The sequence below is a fragment of the Neophocaena asiaeorientalis genome, unplaced genomic scaffold (genome assembly GCF_003031525.2).
Source record: "Neophocaena asiaeorientalis asiaeorientalis breed wild unplaced genomic scaffold, Neophocaena_asiaeorientalis_V1.1 scaffold134, whole genome shotgun sequence".
NCBI classification, from domain to species: Eukaryota; Metazoa; Chordata; class Mammalia; order Artiodactyla; family Phocoenidae; genus Neophocaena; species Neophocaena asiaeorientalis.
The window spans coordinates 23,292,099-23,309,267 of NW_020185339.1; the positions used below are offsets into that span (position 1 = coordinate 23,292,099).

Consider the following 17,169-nt stretch of genomic DNA (forward strand, 5'->3'; position numbering starts at 1 on the left):
GACCTTGGATGACCCTTCCTACAGAAGCGGGAATCCCTTCTCACGTGGGCATTCAGGGAGGGTTATGCGCCCCAGGAATCCTATGCTCAGGAAAAATGCTTGGGGAAAAAGCTGTGTTTGGGATCAGGCGGCAGACCCTGGCTCTGAGATGCTCACAACAGCTGCAGAGTTCTGAGTGGCTAATGGGGCAGAGTGTGCAGTGCGTCTGTACTTATAGGAGAGATTGCTTATTTGTCAGAGATGTGAAAACCATGAGCTGTCCTGGACTTGGTCTCCAGTCTGCTCAGAAGCCTTACTTTTCATGTGAAATTTCTTTTATGATTAACCTTGTTGTTCCTTCCCTTTCCCTCCCCATCTCTGCCCCACCCCCACCCCTGCCTATGCCTCTCCCTGTACCTCCCTTTTCTCTTCCCTTTCCACATGTCTCTCTGCTGGTCCACAGCCAGTCCCGGCTCTGCAGCCCTCTCCACAGCCTGTTCAGTTCTCTCCAGGCTCCTGTCCCCAAGTCCTTCTGCCAGTCTCTCCGCCCCAGCAGTACAACATGGTATAAACTCCATTCCCCCTTTTTGTCCTGTCCGTGTGTGGCCTGTGTCTGGGCGTGTCTGGGTCAGTCTGTGACAACCATGCAAAACAGTTGTGCTGTTTAGAGGACCATTGTTAGAAGGTATTTCTTCTTGAGGGGCCAGCACAGGCTGAACTATACTTCATTCTAGTGACCTCATAACAGTACTTTAGGCATCAAAAGATGCCTAAATGTAAGACAGAGAAGAACACTGAATTCCCCTGAGTTTCAGGACAGGGAACAAAATCAGATGTTGGTCTAACCTGGGCTCTTCATCCTCTCTACCATGTGCATCCTTCATCTCATCTGCTCCCAGGACATGTCTGAGGAACCCAGTTTATTCTGTACAGAATGATGCTTTATAATTTCCTTTAAAAATAAAAACACAGGGACTTCCCTGGTGGCACAGTGGTTAAGAATCCACCTGCCAATGCAGGGAACACAGGTTTGAGCCCTGGTCCGGGAAGATCCCACATGCCGCGGAGCAATTAAGACCGTGCACCACAACTACTGAGCCTGTGCTCTAGAGCCTGAGAGCCACAACTACTGAGCTGCGTGCCACAACTACTGAAGCCCTCGTGCCTAGAGCCCGTGCTCTGCAACAAGAGAAGCCACTGCAATGAGAAGCCTGCGCACCACAACGAAGAGTAGCCCCCACTCACCACAACTAGAGAAAGCCCGTGCGCAGCAATGAAGACCCAACGCAGCCATAAATAAATAAATAAATAAATTTATTTTTAAAATAGTTGCAGATTTCTCTGGTACGACTGGTAAAAACTTAAAATGTTCCCCTATTTTACTATATTATTTTACATTAAAAATATCCTCTTCTGTTGAATAGCACATGCTGTTTAAATTGTTCGTACCCTGACTACAAATCCTCTGAAGATCTGATTTGTCTCATAGTTGATAACTTCTATCATGGTTATAGGAGCCCTGATTTTTTTTAAATTTTGTGTTAATCACACCTGTCTGCTTTTTTACTAGAAACCCCTCTTTCCTCCCATCTCTTATCTCCATTCTGAAAAGTTCTAGAATATGAACCTCAAAATAGTAACTGCAGTCCAGTCCTCCTGTCATCTATTCCTGCCCACTAAGGTAGCAAAATAGCTAAGATCATATCCCTGAAAAGTGAGTGAAACCACAGGAAAGCATTATCTTTTGTTTCTACTAGTTTCATTTGCAAAAGAACTTCTGCTCTGCACGTGTATGTATATGTGTATTTTGATTACTGTCCATGGAGCAAAAAAGATGAGGAAGTTAACAGACTAACCTATCACCATACAAATGAGGGATGGAACACCCTCACTCTTTCTGCTTAGAGAAGAGGGCTGAGAGAGAAGGCAATTACAGACCAGCCAGTCAGTCTCGCCCTCCAGCTGGCCACTCACCCTGGCCTCCTTGCAGAGGTGAGAATTGGAAGTGGTTTCTGAAGGGCAGGAGAACTCTAGGCAAGTGTCAGAGAACAGGGGTGGAAATGATTGCAAGAGGGAGTAAGGAGATGAGCAGCAGGCGTTGGGAGCCCACCAGTCTTTCCACTGCATAGGCAGAGCTGGGGAGCCACATGAACCCACACATAATCCACGCAAGGTGTTATCTGGGTCCTTTATTATAAAAACGAGATTTATGACAATGTAGGGGCCCTTTGTATGGTTGGAGGCATGAGGAAGACAGGAAATGGAAAGATATTGTAGGGTTTTATCCCTACTAATTTGTCCTGTTTTCTCTATATATAGAAGTTGTGTCATTGCTCCCATCTCCCCAGGACTAATTCTAATAAAGTTCATAATCAGAGTGACCATTGTTACCCCATATGTGGTAGGGAGACTGGGTCTGGAGTTGGGCTTCAAACAGCTGTTCAATTCATAACAATTTAAAACACCCTATGAGGGCTTCCCTGATGGCTCAGTGGTTAAGAATCCACCTGCCAATTCAGGGGACACGGGTTCGAGCCCTGGTCCGGGAAGATCCCACATGCCGCGAAGCAACTAAGCCCACGCGCCACAACTACTGAGCCTGTGCTCTAGAGCCTGAGAGCCACAACTACTGAGCTGCGTGCCACAACTACTGAAGCCCACACACCTAGAGCCCATGGTCTACAACAAGAGAAGCCACTGCAATGAGAAGCCTGCGCACCGCAACAAAGGGTAGCCCCCCGTCGCCACAACTAGAGAAGGCCCGCGCGCAGCAACGAAGATGCAACACAGCCAAAAATAAATAAAATAAATAAATTTAAAAAAAAACACTTGTGAAAAAAATAAATAAAACACCATATGACAGAGGCTTAGGGCTAAAAAGCGCCTCCTAGGGCACACATGCAGCAGTGTCCCAAATTGGTGTAAGGAAGGAAGGCTGTAGAGAGGGCTACTATTTCTGTCTGTCTGTCTGTGATAAAGCCAAAGACCTGGGGTTTGATATGACCTCAGTCCTTGGGTCTCCCTCACTCTCTCAGCAGACAGATGATCTCAGCAACCCCTTTGGACAAATGAGCCTTAGCCGCCAAGGTTCTACCGAAGCAGCTGACCCATCCTCAGCTCTGTTCCAGCCCCCACTTATCTCCCAGCACCCTCAGCAGACTAGCTTCATCATGGCTTCTACAGGACAGCCCCTCCCTACTTCCAGCTATTCCACCTCTAACCATGCACCACCTACTCAGCAAGTCCTGCCACCCCAGGGCTACATGCAGCCCCCTCAGCAGGTGAGTGGCTTGGGTTCCCAGTTTAAATCACTAATTCAGGGACTTCCCTGGTGGTCCAGTGGTTAAGATTCCGTGCTCCCAATGCAGGGGGCCCAGGTTCGATCCTTGGTCGGGGAACTAGGTCCCACATGCTGCACCTACAGCCCCCGTGCTGCAACTAAAAGATCCCACATGCCACAACTAAGACCCGGCGCAGCCAAATAAATAAATATTTTTTAAAAAAATCACTAATTCAGTTTGTCCAGTATTATAATCCTTCTTTCTTCCTCTAGTTTAGACAAATCAGAGGGGATAACTGTCCCCTACCTACCTCCATTTCCCCACCTTGACTTGAGAATTTTCTTTCTAGTCAGAAAGCCATCTTTCAAATAACACAAGTCCTTCCTGTTCTGTTTCAAACTTGTATACGAATGCTGCAATTGCAGGCCCAAAATAGCTCCGTTTACAGATTTCTGGGAATTAACCGTGATGTATTTAATAGTTTGGGGATGTTGAGGCTGAATTTGAGGGACTTTCTGATACATCTGTTTCCTCTTACCATAGATCCAGGTTTCTTACTATCCCCCTGGACAGTATCCTAACTCCAACCAGCAATATCGACCTCTCTCTCACCCGGTGGCCTACAGCCCCCAACGTGGTCAACAGCTGCCTCAGCCATCCCAGCAACCTGGTAAGAAGAACCGCTGATGTATGAAGGTAGTGAGTAAGGGGAGGGGGGAGACTGGGAAAGAGAATTACCTTCGCTGTTTAAAAAGCAGGGGGGGGGCTTCCCTGGTGGCGCAGTGGTTGAGAGTCCACCTGCCGATGCAGGGGACACGGGTTCGTGCCCCGGTCCGGGAAGATCCCACATGCCGCGGAGTGGCTGGGCCCATGAGCCATGGCCATTGAGCTTGCACGTCCGGAGCCTGCGCTCCGCAACGGGAGAGGCCACAACAGTGAGAGGCCTGCGTACCGCCAAAAAAAAAACCTCATCAAAGAGCAGGAGGGACTTCCCTGGTGGCACAGTGGTTAAGAATCTACCTGCCAATGCAGGGGACACGGGTTCGAGCCCTAGTCTGGGAAGATCCCACATGCCACGGAGCAGCTAAGCCCGTGCACCACAACTACTGAGCCTGCACTCTAGAGCCCATGAGGCACAACTGCTGAGCCCGCGTGCCACAACTACTGAAGCCCGTGCGCCTAGAGCCTGTGCTCCGCAACAAGAGAAGCCACTGCAGTGAGAAGCCTGCGCACCACAACAGAGAGTAACCCCCGCTCGCTGCAACTAGAGAAAGCCCGTGCGCAGCAACAAAGACCCAATGCAGCCAAGAAAAAATAGATAGATTTATTTTTAAAAATAAATAAAGTAAAAAGCAGGGGGTACAGGGGGCGGGGGCGGCAGGAATGATTAGGGTCCTGAAGAGGAACCCATGATCTCCAGAAAAAGAAAAAGTAAAATAGAAGGAAAATTACTGAGAGAGTGTGACCTCCTAAACATTGTTGATACTATGCTAATGTCTTCTCTGCTTTGCCCATCCCTAGGTTTACAGCCCATGATGCCTAACCAGCAGCAGGCGGCTTACCAAGGCATGATTGGGGTCCAGCAGCCACAGAACCAGGGCCTGCTCAGCAGCCAGAGGAGCAGCATGGGGGGCCAGATGCAAGGCCTGGTGGTTCAGTACACTCCACTGCCTTCTTACCAAGTGGGTACATTTTGTACTAGGAAAGATCACCCAGTCCTTGGGATGAGGAAAAGGAGGACAGTTTCCCACATCCTCCAGTCTGACAACTCGAACACTAAAACATTGTCCACTTTACCCCTAGAATTTTTAGGTTTTCTTCCTCTGAGAGAAGGCCCAGAGAGTCTGAGAACAGTCTTTATTTAAATTGTTTGGTTTTTATATAGCCATGCAAACGAGTATATGCCCAGAAAAGTAGGATCTAGAGGAAATTAGGCTCCTTCCTGTACATCACATGCCCATGGGTGAGGTTTGGAGAGGAAGGCAATGGAGGTAGCTCTAAGCATTTCCTTTACTCAGGTAGGGAGAATAGGAATCTCTAAAGGTAGGGAAGGAGGTTAGAGTGTCCTGGTCTAGTGATGACTAGAGGCTGTTTTTTGGATGAACTCTTTTGGGAGTAAGAGTGGTCATTCTCTTCTTGTCTCCACCCAGGTCCCAGTGGGTAATGACTCGCAAAATGTGGTCCAGCCGCCTTTCCAGCAACCCATGCTGGTCCCTGCGAGCCAATCTGTGCAAGGGGGCCTCCCAGCAGGGGGCGTACCAGTGTATTACAGCATGATCCCTCCAGCTCAGCAGAACGGTACAAGGTGAGAACTCCCAGAGAGTTGGGGTGCATCTCCCACAGACCTTAGCAACTGTTGCACCATGGTTTTGTTTGCACTGGGAAAGAAAGGCAGGGGTAAAGATCCCAGTGGTACCCTAAAGCAGGTAGAACATGAGGGAGTTCATTCTCCTTTTCTCCTTGTCATTTCGATATTTGCATAAGAATTCATCAGCAGGAAAAATTCCTGCTTCGGAGGCAGAGGCTTTATAATTTCCCCCATTTTTTGTTTTTCTAATCAGTGGGATTCAGAACTATGAGATAGAAACAGCTTATTATTTTAAAAAAGCAATTTGGAGTATACATATGTAAATTTCTCTGTGTACCTCTATATCCATGGATGAATCTGAGATAGACTATTTCTGTATGTCTATTTATATATATCTTAGTATAGCTCATAGCTAATAGAATTTTAGAGGTAGAAGTTACCTTAGAAATGTCTAAATATTTAGACATTTCTAAGTGTCTAATAGTCCACTCTCCTTGTTTTATTTTTCTCACTTCTTTTATAAATGAGGAAATTCCAACTAAGGATGTTAAGAAACTTACCCAAAGTCACAGAAGTAGTTAGTAGAAGCAGAGCTGGGACTAGAACTCAAATCTGGGCCTACCTCGATGTATTTCTGTGTCTCTCTCAGTGTCCACAATTCTGTCTTTTTATGTGTATGTCTCCACGTTGTCTTGAGTTTTGTGAGAGTTTTTCCCCATTTGTCTTTAGTTGACTATATGTGTTTGCCATTGAGAAAATATCCTAAATCTCCTTAGTTATTTTTGCCCATCTCTCTCTAGCACTTTAGCCCTGTGTGTCTGTCTCTGGCATTCTCTTCGTGTTTCTGCTGTGTTTCTCAGAGTGTGTGTGTGTGTGTGTGTGTGTGTGTGTGTGCGCGCGCGCGCGCACGCACACGTGTATGTGTTTGGTGTTTCTGCACTGTTGGGAAGAGCATGTGTTACTAACATTCCATCTGTAGCGCTGATTAGCAGCTTCCTAATTGGAAGATGATCAAGTACAAATATATATAATTAACTTTGAACTGATGAGTGATTTTAGAAATTGCATGGCAAATTGGTCTGGGAATGGCTTGGAGCTGCCTTGACTTCCCACAGGGGAGGCTCAGGAAGCAACAGCTGTCTGCCAGGAGTTGCGTTCCTCCCTCTACCGCTTTACCACTCTTCTCTTCTCCATCTCCCCAGCCCTTCTGTGGGGTTTCTGCAACCTCCTGGCTCTGAGCAGTACCAGATGCCTCAGTCTCCCTCTCCCTGCAGTCCACCACAGATGCCACAGCAGTACTCAGGTAAGAGGATAAAGAATTGAGGGGTCTTGGGCACTGGTGAGAGCAAACACTGCTGAAGGACTTGTGCTTTAGAGCTGGGAAGGACAAAGAGAGTTCAGGGATTGGCTCTGTCCCCAACTGTGACCCCATCATGAGGGAAGACCAAAGTCCTAGCTGGCTGGTGTTTTCCAGAGGTGCTGAAATTGACCCCTCAAGAGGTGAGGTTGGTTGCCTGATCCCTATCCCTGGGGAGTCACATGTCGATTGAGTTCCTTGTTTTCTCTCCCTCTCCCTCTCCCTCTTCCTCTCCCTCTCCCTCTCCCTCTCCCTCTCCCTCTTTGCTGAATCCAGCACTACACTCACCACTCACATGCCTTTGAAACACAGAGTGCTTACTTCTGTCTGTTGCGCTCATTCTTCCTGTAAACAGCTTTTCTTTTCTCTTGGGAGAAAACAAGGAAGGAGGCTGATAAAATGCTTTTAAAATGCTGATAAAATCAGCATTTTATCATAAAATGCTTTTAAAATCATATCTTAGATTTGTTTAGTGGTTTTTCATATGTGCTCGCATATACTGTGTCATTTTCATTCTCACCACAACTTAGTGAAGAGGAAATTTAAGACTCAAAGAGAATAAATGACTTGCCTAAGATCACAGTCCTAGAGCTTGAACTTGGGTCTTTTCACTTTCTATAACCCATGCTACATTCTCAGTAACACATTTTCAACAGGTTTCTGTACTCTATTCCTTTCCCTCCAGTAGGAAATAAATGGATATCATGTTAAATAGCTAAAGGCCGCCTTTGGAGGGGCCAGTTATCCCAGGTGAATAGACTTATGCCTTGCAGCCTCTCACTATCTGTCTTTGCCAAGAACTCCCCCAATACACCAAGTACAACTGCTCCTGTTTGTTTCCCTTTCACCCAACCCTGACATATCATTATGCTATAGTTAAGTAGACTTCACGGGTTCTGGAGGGGAGGAGGTTAAGGTAGCCTCCAGCCATCCCCATGCAGCTCTATTGTGGGAATGTCAGGGTTCCCTCTTCTGGTGAGAAGGAGGTATTTTGCCAATTTTTCTCATTTTAGAAATGGAATATTTTTCACATAAGATTTTCTGTACTCTATGTTAGGTGCTCTGGAGTAGATTCCAGAATTAAGCTTGCTCACAAGACATGATTAGTTCTTACCTTCAATGTAATGACTTCTTCCTTTATCCAGACCAACCATGGATCTCTTACAGGATGAGGTTTTAAAATTCACCAACCTTTACTACCCTTTATTACATTATTGGTCTCTCTAGCTGTTTCTCCTAGTGTCCGCCAGGGGCACTTGACCTTGAAATTCCCAGCGGGGTATGGAAATTATAGAAACCAGCTCCAAGAACTGCTGTAGCCTGTGGTGGTGCTTGGCACCTCAGGGCATTTTCTCTCCTGTTTGTTAAAATAAGTGTGTGCGTGTGCATATGGGTATACTTGTATGTGAATTTTTGTATATATCCTTAGTGGTATATCAGCATATCTGTTAGGTCTCCGCAGTTATGTCTCTTCGTCTGCAAATACAAGATGAATTAGAAACAAGTGAAAATAATTTTTCAGTACCTACTCTGGACCTAGTGCTGGGTTAATTAAGTAAACTGAAACAGCTATTGTTCTGAAAGTTGGCAGCACTAGAGATCTGGACTGGGATTGGAAGGAGATAATCTAGGCTCTTCCCAAATTAATAGAAATAGACAAAACCCTCTCCATCATCTAATTTCCTTGCTGCTTTAGAATTTTCTGTTTTATTTCCTTTCCTTCTGGCTACCCTGATTGACCCTAGGCTTCTGACTGACCCCTTGTACTTTTCCTAGATGATGGGACCCTCTCTTCCACCCACATCATCTAAGAGACCTATTCACCATAGCATCAATCTTAAAAGTCTTCAATCCCTGCTCATGGGAATCTAAGAGGAAGTGGAAGAAAAGAAAAAGTGCTTCTTACACCTTCCTTTCCAGTTTTCCCTTTACTGGAAAGATAGAAGGCTGGCACTCCCCACAAGGGCTGCTATGTCACCTTCAGAGGACAGTCACCCGCCCTTCTCCCATGTAGCAACATGGTCACTTTTCCAAAAATAAAGGTAGGGATTAGGATTGGCTGTTCCTAGAGCAATTGTTCCAGTTTATTAATACATTTTTGTAGTTGCCCAGTTTACCCCCAGGCCTGGACGTTAATTCCTCCACTATGATATTAGATATAACCATAACCTCAGGAAATACTTTTCTTCCCACTAAAATAGTGACTTGCAGGTCCCTTGAGGTTTCTACAGGGATGCTTGTCTGGGGAAGAGGCACACAGACATGAAATGGCAGTGAAACCTATGCACAGACTCTCAACTCACAGTGACACAGCAACAGGGCCAGAGTGAGGTACATACAGAAATAGCTTCTCACCTATTTACTGGCTCATTTTGTAGCTGAGGGCTTTCCAAAGCTGAGACTAACTCTTTTCAATCCCCACTCCCTGAAGATAACCCTCTCCCCCACCAAAAATAATGGAAAACTACGAAGATACTGTAGGATTCTGTCCTGTAATTTGGGAAAGATGCCTGTGGGATTTTATTTCTCTGGACATTCCTTTCCATAGATTTCATTTCAGATGGTAAGGAAGAAGCCTTATCAGTTTTCTACCTCAGCGATTTGAAAACAAAGCAAAAACTAAACAAAAGCAATTCTGCCAGACATAAATGTCATCTGTTTATATTTATGCGGTTTGCTCTGCCCAATCGACCTTTCTGCCCAGGTTTAATGATGCCACTTAAAAAGCCATTCACACGTTCCCTCTCCTTTCAGAGCTTTCAAGCTGAAATTGATTTCCTTATTCAACTCCCTTTTCCCCCTTCCCACTCCAACCCAGGCTCCTTCCCCCAACGTGATTATGTGGAAGCGCTGTCACTGGGCAGTGCCGTGGGGGGTTTTCGTTTTGGGAGATTTGGGGGGGTTTTTGCCACGTGCATTAAGAAGTAGCCACAGTTCAGCTGCTAACGGATGCCACCAGCTTCTGGCTTGAGGAAGAGAAGCATAAAGGTCATCTCATCAGCAGAGTAGTGCTCTCTGTCCTCAGCTGAGTTGAAGGTACAACACTCCAGGCCAGTGGGAGAGGACTCAGTGAGGGGAGGAGCTCAGGAATGAGGCTGCAACTAGGAACCCTGCCTTTGCTTTCCTTGCGATCAGAGAAAATAATATGAGGACTTTGTTCTCTTTCCCCCTCCACTTTAGCCCCCTAATAGCTCCTTACGGCTACATGTTGGTATTAGAAAGAACTTCTACTGCCTTGCTTATGCCCACACCCTACATACTCACACATCCTCTACCTTTTCCTGGCCCAAGGCAATAGGCTCAGGTTATAAGCTGCCTTCCAGAAAAGCTATACATTTGATTATTTTTACGTTGGCCCCCTCAGGTAGCAGTGAGTTGTCTGAATAAGATCAGTTGCAGTTTTGTGGGTAAAGAACATGGGAGCAGGTGCAGCTCTTAGGGTGGGGAAGTACAATGCCCAGAGCAACTATAGTAAAGGGGGAGTTGTTAAATGCCTGACACCTCACAACTGTACAATTTTCCTGTGGCCCTTTTACAAGCCATGCTGATGAATACCCTGTCCTCTTTGGCAGGGGAAGGGGAGAGGTGAGCCTGTCGAACCTGTCATTCTGAGTATTTGTGCTGTCTGATTATACGAGCCCTAGAGGATGGGGGTGGGCACAAACTGGGGAATAGGGTACAACAGATGCTGTGTCTCCTGAGCTGTTCTCTCAGACCTCCCACTGTTTCTTTTCCTTTCCTTTGACCGATGCTACCTGAGAAAAGCAATCACGCTCACTTCCCAGCATGACTGGTGCCCAGGGCAGAGGCTGCAACATTTCCCAGCACAGGAAGCAGTACGATGGCGGCAGCAGTGGCAGCCCCAGAGCACTGAGCCATGAAGGCAGCAGCATTGCAGCAGGTTTTCGAGCTAGCGACCCTCAGTCCCATTTCTCTACCACCAGACACACACATGAACTCAGCCTGTCCATCCACAGAAATATAGTCTGGAGGGTCAAGGGCAAAGCCTCATGCTGGACAGTCCCCCGTGGGGAAGCAGAGCTCCTGCTCATCTCTCCCAGCAGAAACTGTCTATCAAACTGCTTCTCCCTGACCCCTTACCTTGCTTTTCACCATGAGGAAGAGTCAGGACTTAATGTTCCTCCTCATTGAGCCCTTTCCTTCCCCCAGACTGTGAGAGGGTAAGACCATATCTATGGTTGCCTGGGCTAAAACCTCAGGGCTGTATCCAGTCAGTCACCTTGAACCTGTCAGTAAAACCTTCAGAGAGTCTCACCCTCCCACTCCATTTCTGCTGTCACTGCTCTAATTCATAATCACTTTGTTTTGTTTCAGTAGCCTCCTAACTAGTCTTCTGGTCACTAGTCTCTCCCTCCCTTTAGCCATCTTACATTCGGCCACTTGGGTTAGCTCTCTGAAACACAAGTCCTGTTCCCAACACCTACAGGATACAACCCTTACCAGAATGTGCTTCAAACTCTGACACCAGCTATTTATTTAATGTCTGACTCCCTAATAGACTGTTCATTCCATGGGGGTAGAGACCAGTCTTTTTTGTTTGTTTGTTTGTTTGTTTTGTATACCCAGTGCCCAGCATAGGAACTGGCACATAGACAAATGTTCAATAAACATTTGTTGAATAAATGAATAAATGTATCTCATCTCCTGCTACTTCCCCTACACAGCCCCTGTGCCTTAGCACCTTGAATTATTTGTCATTTCCTGAGCATGACATACATCTCTATGCCATTCCCTCTACTTGAAATGTTCCCAATTCACCCAACCCTTGCCCAAGAATTATATCCTGCACATTTATCTTCTCCAGAACAACCAGAGATTGCTGACTTATCTGCAGCCATTACCAGAAAAGCCTGCACGTGCCTGCAGCCCTGGCCCAGGCCCCAGACTGGGACCTGTACCATGCCCAGACATTTGAGCAGTCTGACCTGGGAACTTTGACAGAAATGAAGTAGTTTTCTGCCAAGCATACCAAAGTACCCCCCACCAGGTGAAGGCCAGGAGGGCATTGGCATCTTCCACTCAAACTTCCACTGGTTCGAAGTTTCCACTGGTCTGAGAGAGAGTCAGAGACCAAATCAGCAACTATCTCAGATTCCTGGCAGGACACAGTTTAAGTGACCCTGAAGCCAGTAGGTGGATTTGCTTACTGGCTTTCCCACTTAGGGTTAGCTGACAGGCCTAAAATGTGGTTTGAATGCACAACCAACTGCTTTTTTCCTTCCACCCAGGAGTGTCACCTTCTGGACCAGGTGTGGTGGTCATGCAGCTGAATGTCCCTAATGGACCCCAGCCCCCCCAGAACCCATCCATGGTCCAGTGGAGTCACTGTAAATATTACAGCATGGACCAGCGGGGGCAGAAACCTGGAGACTTGTACAGTCCTGACAGTAGCCCCCAGGTGAGTCCCTGCAACCCAGCTTTGTCTTAGCAGGGAGGTAACCAGATTCTTCTCAGGAAGTAATCTTTGCCATTGACTGAGCAATCTCTGTTACTTGTCTTTCCCTGGGCACTTTTTGGGAAGAAACACAAGAAATAGAGGAGAGCATCTTCTTTTCAAGGAACCTAAGATTTAAGGTAGCAGATGGGACACATGCTTGAAAATGCTAAGGGAATACTTAAAACAGTATGTCAAAAAGTGGATGTTAAAATAATACAAACTGGGCTTCCCTGGTGGCACAGTGGTTAAGAATCCGCCTGCCGGTGCAGGGGACACGGGTTCGAGCCCTGGTCCAGGAAGATCCCACATGCCACGGAGCAACTAAGCCTGTGCGCCACAACTCCTGAGCCTGCGCTCTAGAGCCGTGAGCCACAACTACGGAGCACACGTGCCACAACTCCTGAAGCCTACACGCCTAGAGCCCCCGCCATGAGAAGCCTGCGCACCGCAATGAAGAGTAGCCCCCGCTCGCCACAACTAGAGAAAGCCCCCACGCAGCAGTGAAGACCCAACGCATCCAAAAATAAAATAAATTTTAAAATAATGATAACACAAACTAATTAGGGACTAGGGCTAGTTTGAAGGAGCAGTCTGACTTTGACAGAGTTCAGCAAGAGAAGTTTCCTGAGAGAGGTGACTTTTTTTGTTGTTTTGAGAGAGGTGACTTTTTTGTGTGTGTGTGTGGTACGCGGGCCTCTCACTGTTGTGGCCTCTCCCGTTGCGGAGCACAGGCTCTGGACGCGCAGGCTCAGCGGCCATGGCTCACGGGCCTAGCTGCTCCACGGCATGTGGGATCTTCCCAGACCAGGGCACAAACCCGTGTCCCCTGCATCAGCAGGCGGACTCTCAACCACTGCGCCACCAGGGAAGCCCATGAGAGAGGTGACTTTTAAGCCAAGCCACGGGAATACCCAAAGGGTAATGTTTGGTGTATGTATGATGTGTACTCCTCTCTCTCCCACAGGCCAACACACAAATGAGCAGCAGCCCTGTCACATCTCCTACTCAGTCTCCAGCACCCTCTCCTGTCACCAGCCTCAGCAACGTCTGCACAGGACTCAGTCCCCTTCCTGTCCTCACACAGTTCCCCCGTCCTGGGGGTCCAGCACAGGGTAAGGGGTTAGATAAGGGCTGGTTGCTGTCAAATTCACCATTCGCATCCCATTCCCAAGTGGGGAGATCGAGAGGGCAGCAACAGGCAGGGAAGCGGTGTGGCTGGTCATCCAACTCTGGCCCTGTTCAGGCCAAAGACACCTGCCCCTCTTTAGTGCTGCCCATAGTTAATTTACTCTAGATCTCCGTTAGATTTTTAGTATTTACTTCCAAGTCCCTGGCGACTATGAGCCAGGGAAAAGAAGTTCACTGAACTTTCTAATGAACAACCAAGAGTTTAATCCATCAGTACTGAGTCTGAGGGTTGGAAATATGGGGTGGTGTCAGAAACGGTATTTGTCAGAAACGTTATGGTTTTAGAAGAGGGAATACTGGATTTGAGTTAAAAGACTTGGGTTCAAATTCTAGTTCTACAACTAACTAGCTTTGTGATGTTGAACATGTTACTTAAACTTAAAATGGGACCTCAGTTTCCTAATATATAAAATGAGGTTAATCACACATAAGATGGAAATAATCTTATCTGCTTTCTGCTGTGGCTATCAAAAGCAGTATAAAAATAAGATGAAAATATGGTTTAAAACTTCAGAGTGCTCTGAAATATAGTATTTATCACCAATAATAGGTAACACATGGTACTTAATATGTATCAAGCATTGCTATAAGTGCTTTACTTATAAGTACTTTACTTTATAGGTGCTATAAGTGTCTTATAGTCATTTAACCTCAGCAGTGCTAATGAGAGGAAAACATACCCAACATCCCATTTTCAGTAACAGAGCCAGGATTTGAACCTAGGCAGTCTGGCTGTAAGTCTGTGTTCTTCTCCACTGCATTGTATTGCCTCTCATGTGAGTCAGAAACTTGAGCCCTGGGTTTAAGGTGAGAAGAAACTATATGAGAAATAAAAGACAGTCATAAGGGTCTGTAGGTTTCCTCCAGGGCCTTTTGTCTTCAATGGACAGAGCCCTTCTTCAAAGGTGAAGGAACCTAATAACTCCTTTTGTCTGAGCTACAGCTGAGAGCCAAGGGGTTTAGGAAGAGAGACAACTCTTAAATCAGTGACATGGGCACTCCTATCATAGATGAAGTAGGAATAGTATGCATTGTTGCTGTCCATCTCCAAAGCCCCATGAAGTCTCATAAAAGTCATACCATGTAGTTCAAACTCCCAGAAAACCATCTGCTCTTCCCCCCTAGGTGATGGTCACTACTCCCTCTTGGGCCAGCCATTACAGTACAATCTGTCCATCTGCCCTCCCTTGCTCCATGGCCAGTCAACTTACACGGTGCACCAGGTAAGGGTGTCTCCTATCAGCCTTAGGGCCATCAGAGTCCCCTTCTCATCCAGGCCCCTGCTTCTGAGCCATCCACCTCAACTAGGTGGGTGGACAAGAGAGACAGCACAGAGAGAATGGACGAAGTGGGAAGAGCCTTTACCCCACTCCTGTACTCATTCCTCTCACCCCTTCCCCAGTGCCAAGAGGGAGAGGCTCTGTTTCTCAGTGGCCACTCTCTGGCCAATCTGACTGCCTGGTGGGATGGGGTCCTCAGGGTTGGGTACTGCTCCTTAATCTCTCAGACAGACTGGGATGTAAGGCAGTCATTGTTTACCTGGAATGAGAGTTATCTTTCGAATGTTGAAGGGACAGAGTGGATTGAAGCATGGAAACCGGAGCAAGAGACAAGCACTCAAATCTGCCTCCACTGACCTGGGGACAACAGATGTTGGTGAGTGACAGGATGCTGAATTCCCAAAAGAAGATGCTTAACCCCTCCAGCCTTGTATTACCAGCCCAGGATGGTGAGAAAAGCCAGCTTAGGGTGGGGAGTCAAAAGAGGACCTTTTCGTACTCAAGAGCAAGGAGAAGCTGGAGAAGTGAGGTGTCTCAGTCCTCCTTACCAAGCCATTCCAAGTCCTAGGGAAGATGAGGGTGAAAATTTGGAATAACACAATGATGGGGCTTGTTGAGCCTGCTATTAACAGACAGTCTTGTGGAAGGGGTCCTGACGCTGATCTAGGATGTCTACCTTTGGTAGTTCTAGACCCAGTTTAGGAGAGGCTTGATAAGAGAATATGGGGGAGTAACTCTCCTGCAGGCCTTCCATACTAGGCATAACAAGATCTCTTGGTGTTTTGCCTACTGAAGCAGTTTGCTAAACAAGGTAAGGAAGGGAAACTGACTTCCCTAGATGATAAGAAAGAGGAATCTACCTGGACCAGCCTCTGGGAAGGGAATGGAACATATTTCAGACTGAGCTATTAACTTTGTGAAATAACATAACCAAAAGCCACACTTCCTTCACAGTAATTGCACCCTGTGAGAGAACTGAGGTATAGGTTTCCAGATCTTAAATCTGGGATTCTGATTCCCAGTCTCCTCTTGCCTACATCTCTAGGCTAGGAGAAGAGAAAGTTTCCTTTGTGTCTCCTAGTTGCCCTGATCAGAGTCTGGATGGTAGGGAGTTGGGTTGATTTGGGGAGGGAGGAAAGGGCCAAGTGAGAAAGGCTGGGCTTTTGAGGACATTGTATACAGACTTGGTCAGCTGGATGCTCCTCTGCTGGGCTGCTGGCCAGTCCTTCCTACTCTATACCTCTTACAACCATGTCCTGTCTCCTCCCCTTCCAGTCCTGGGACGGGTGCTGGAGGTGACAGATCTCCCTGAGGGCATCACCCGTACCGAGGCGGACAAACTCTTCACTCAGCTTGCCATGTCTGGCGCCAAGATCCAGTGGCTCAAGGATGCTCAGGGGCTGCCTGGTGGGGGTGTGGGGGACAACGGTGGGACTGCTGAGAATGGCCGCCACTCGGACCTTGCTGCCTTGTACACCATCGTGGCTGTGTTCCCCAGCCCTCTGGCTGCCCAAAATGCCTCCCTTCGCCTCAACAACTCTGTGAGTCGCTTCAAACTTCGAGTGGCCAAAAAGAACTATGACCTGAGGATCCTGGAGCGAGCCAGCTCCCAATAAATGGAGGAGAAGAAGGGACCAGCATGGCAGGGGTGGGGCAGGGTAGAGGGGGTCAAGGGGTCCTGTCAGACCACAGACAGAGGCAGAAGGTAAGACAGACAGACACTAAACTGGAGCCTAAGACAGTAGCGATGAAGATGGAAACAGAGACAGACACTCACACTGGCACTGAACTCTTTCTCACTCCCCTGCCAAGGGTCCCTCTTTTTCCCTGGTTGGCCCCATGTCTGCTTCCCTCTCCTTCCCATCCTCTTCTATGATTTTTTATCTCTTCTCTCACCATGAAATTAATTCTTTCATATTTTTTGGTTAGGTAGAATTGGGAGGGTCCCATACTCCCATGTTCTCCTATTTCCTCACCATCCCAAGCTCCCTTTTCTTTTTTGGTCCTTATGAATATATTTATATGGACAGAATTAAGAAAAACGAAATTGATTTCCCCTTTCTCCCACCCCATCTTATCTCCCCAAACCCCACAGAGTTAAAACTTGGGCCTCCCTCCACCCCCCAGAACACTTGTATATTGTTCGTTTGAGGTTTGTGCTGCAGTAACAGACACAGTATTTAATTGCACATACACATGTTTGCTGGGTATATTCACTGTAAATTTTATTTAATCCGATTTTTTGTTTGTTGGGGGGTTCTTCGGGGGGGGGTTGATTTTGTTTTTAAATATAAAAAGAAAATCTGTCACTGGACATC

General features: G+C 47.0%; 1 protein-coding gene across 20 annotated transcripts in view; it reads left to right on the forward strand.

The window, feature by feature from the left end:
- Positions 1–17,165, forward strand: part of R3HDM2 (R3H domain containing 2) — a 148,119-nt gene extending 130,954 nt beyond the window's left edge. For 11 of the 20 annotated variants that reach the window (XM_024736525.1, XM_024736526.1, XM_024736507.1 and 8 more), the window contains 11 exons: positions 443–544; positions 3,015–3,260; positions 3,804–3,930; positions 4,782–4,942; positions 5,411–5,565; positions 6,771–6,871; positions 12,175–12,344; positions 13,348–13,495; positions 14,697–14,794; positions 15,143–15,227; positions 16,127–17,165. In XM_024736525.1, coding sequence (XP_024592293.1) covers positions 443–544; positions 3,015–3,260; positions 3,804–3,930; positions 4,782–4,942; positions 5,411–5,565; positions 6,771–6,871; positions 12,175–12,344; positions 13,348–13,495; positions 14,697–14,794; positions 15,143–15,227; positions 16,127–16,467 — 1,734 coding nt within the window. In that variant the 3' untranslated portion in view covers positions 16,468–17,165. The remainder of the gene's footprint in view (positions 1–442; positions 545–3,014; positions 3,261–3,803; positions 3,931–4,781; positions 4,943–5,410; positions 5,566–6,770; positions 6,872–12,174; positions 12,345–13,347; positions 13,496–14,696; positions 14,795–15,142; positions 15,228–16,126) is intronic. The other 9 variants (XM_024736518.1, XM_024736522.1, XM_024736521.1 and 6 more) reach the window with 3 other exon arrangements.
- Positions 17,166–17,169: the final 4 nt, after the last annotated feature.